At 53.4% G+C, this 1,560-nt stretch overlaps 1 protein-coding gene across 1 annotated transcript in view; it reads left to right on the forward strand.

Annotated features, from left to right (window-relative positions):
* Pmar_PMAR006553 (hypothetical protein) overlaps window positions 1–1,560 on the forward strand; it is a gene marked incomplete at both ends in the record, with an annotated part of 13,483 nt that overhangs the window by 7,158 nt on the left and 4,765 nt on the right. Inside the window, 6 exons of the mRNA XM_002767118.1 lie at window positions 292–396; window positions 440–560; window positions 605–696; window positions 988–1,116; window positions 1,269–1,364; window positions 1,477–1,541. Coding sequence (XP_002767164.1) covers window positions 292–396; window positions 440–560; window positions 605–696; window positions 988–1,116; window positions 1,269–1,364; window positions 1,477–1,541 — 608 coding nt within the window. The remainder of the gene's footprint in view (window positions 1–291; window positions 397–439; window positions 561–604; window positions 697–987; window positions 1,117–1,268; window positions 1,365–1,476; window positions 1,542–1,560) is intronic.

The following is a 1,560-nucleotide window of genomic DNA, read 5'->3' on the forward strand; positions in this document are numbered from 1 at the left end:
CTACGACGAGCACTACAGCAACGACCACTACGACTACTACCACGACCCAGACTCAGACCACACGGAGCTCAGGATGGTTGAGCTATTTCCAGCAGTACTCTTGGCAGGTAAGTGCTCCGCATCCAGGGCGACTATGTATCCACTGAGCTTAGTCCTCTGGTTCGAGCCAGGCCTCGGCAAGCGAGAAGTTACCTCCCCAACCACTACCGACAGGCGCACCTCCTTCACCCCGGCCACATGTATGGCTGCCTATCGCTCTCTCTTGTGCTTGGAATGTTCTCTCTAACCTAGACGCGGTTCCCCAGCTGTACATACGCACAGCCGGAGTTCGCAGTGGCAGCAGAAATGGACGAAGTCATGGACCTTGCCGTGGACAACCTTGGTCGAATTATGCAGGTGAGATTAGTGTTAGCAGGAAATCACCTCATGCCCGGTGCAGCTGACCCCATTTGGCTTCCCCGACGTGGTGACACTGTCCTGTGATGGAGCGGATGGCCAACCGACTGAATTGGATAAAAGTGGCAAGTGGCAGATTAAGACGAAGTGTCGCGACGCTACAGGTGGGGAATCAGTGTTGGACGCTTCACATGCTTGGTGTTATTAGGCTGGGACTCCGCCGGAGTTTCTTATCGTATTGTTTGTGGCGCCTACTGGGATGCGGAGCTGCTGTCCATCCTATGGGGTGGATACAGACCGGTGAGTTCGAGATTGCAATATGTTTTGTTTTTTCAATCACAGACTTTTCTCTGCACGTGATTCGAAATGTGTAAAAACCAAGGAGAATTCTTAGTTATTCGCTTATTGTCACGTGTAGTTGAGCACATTGTGGTTGGGTGAACTCTTCTGTGTAGTCGGAGATGCCCTCCCCTACGCCGTCAGACTACCAGACCCAAAGCGGAGGAGCAGCTGTCCACTTCAGCTGGGAAGCGTCATCCTCATCATCGGTAACGGTGTGAAAAAAATTCACACTCGAATCAGTGGCTTCAGGTTGTCACACGTATCACTACGACTAGCACGGCAAGCACTACCACCCAGATGGTGTTCACTACCGCCTCGGTGGCGAACAGTGCGAGCACAGGCTGGTTCAACTTCGTGCATTTCGACTGGGCCTCTTCGGTGAGTCGCTTCTGAGGATTGCACAGGAGATTCGCTCTTCCCCTCAGTCCTCTTCCTCATCATCGTCAAGTAGTCCTCAAGTGATGACTTCGGCGCCCGACGAGCCTCTGGTAACGCACCGTATGTCTTTCAGTGTGATGATTAGTGAGTAGGAACGATTCGGAAGCTGTTCACAGCTCCAGCGAGAGGCCACTCCTGGTGTGGCTGATGATCTCCTAGACCTCAAGACGACTGGGAGGATGCTCACGGTAAGAGGCAGCTAGTTGATTTGCCTATACGCTGATTGTAACAGATCCGGGCAGCCCAGGACCAGGCTAGCAGCTTGCTGAGGCGCTTGACCTGTGATGCGGTTAATTCCAGCCCGGTGCCGAGCCGAGGGGAGGAGAGCAAATGGAGAGTCCGCGTTGGCTGCTTCGAAGGATTCAGTGAGTTGTTGTTCGGTCA

Source organism: Perkinsus marinus (genome assembly GCF_000006405.1).
Source record: "Perkinsus marinus ATCC 50983 genomic scaffold scf_1104296971186, whole genome shotgun sequence".
Taxonomy (NCBI): domain Eukaryota; phylum Perkinsozoa; order Perkinsida; family Perkinsidae; genus Perkinsus; species Perkinsus marinus.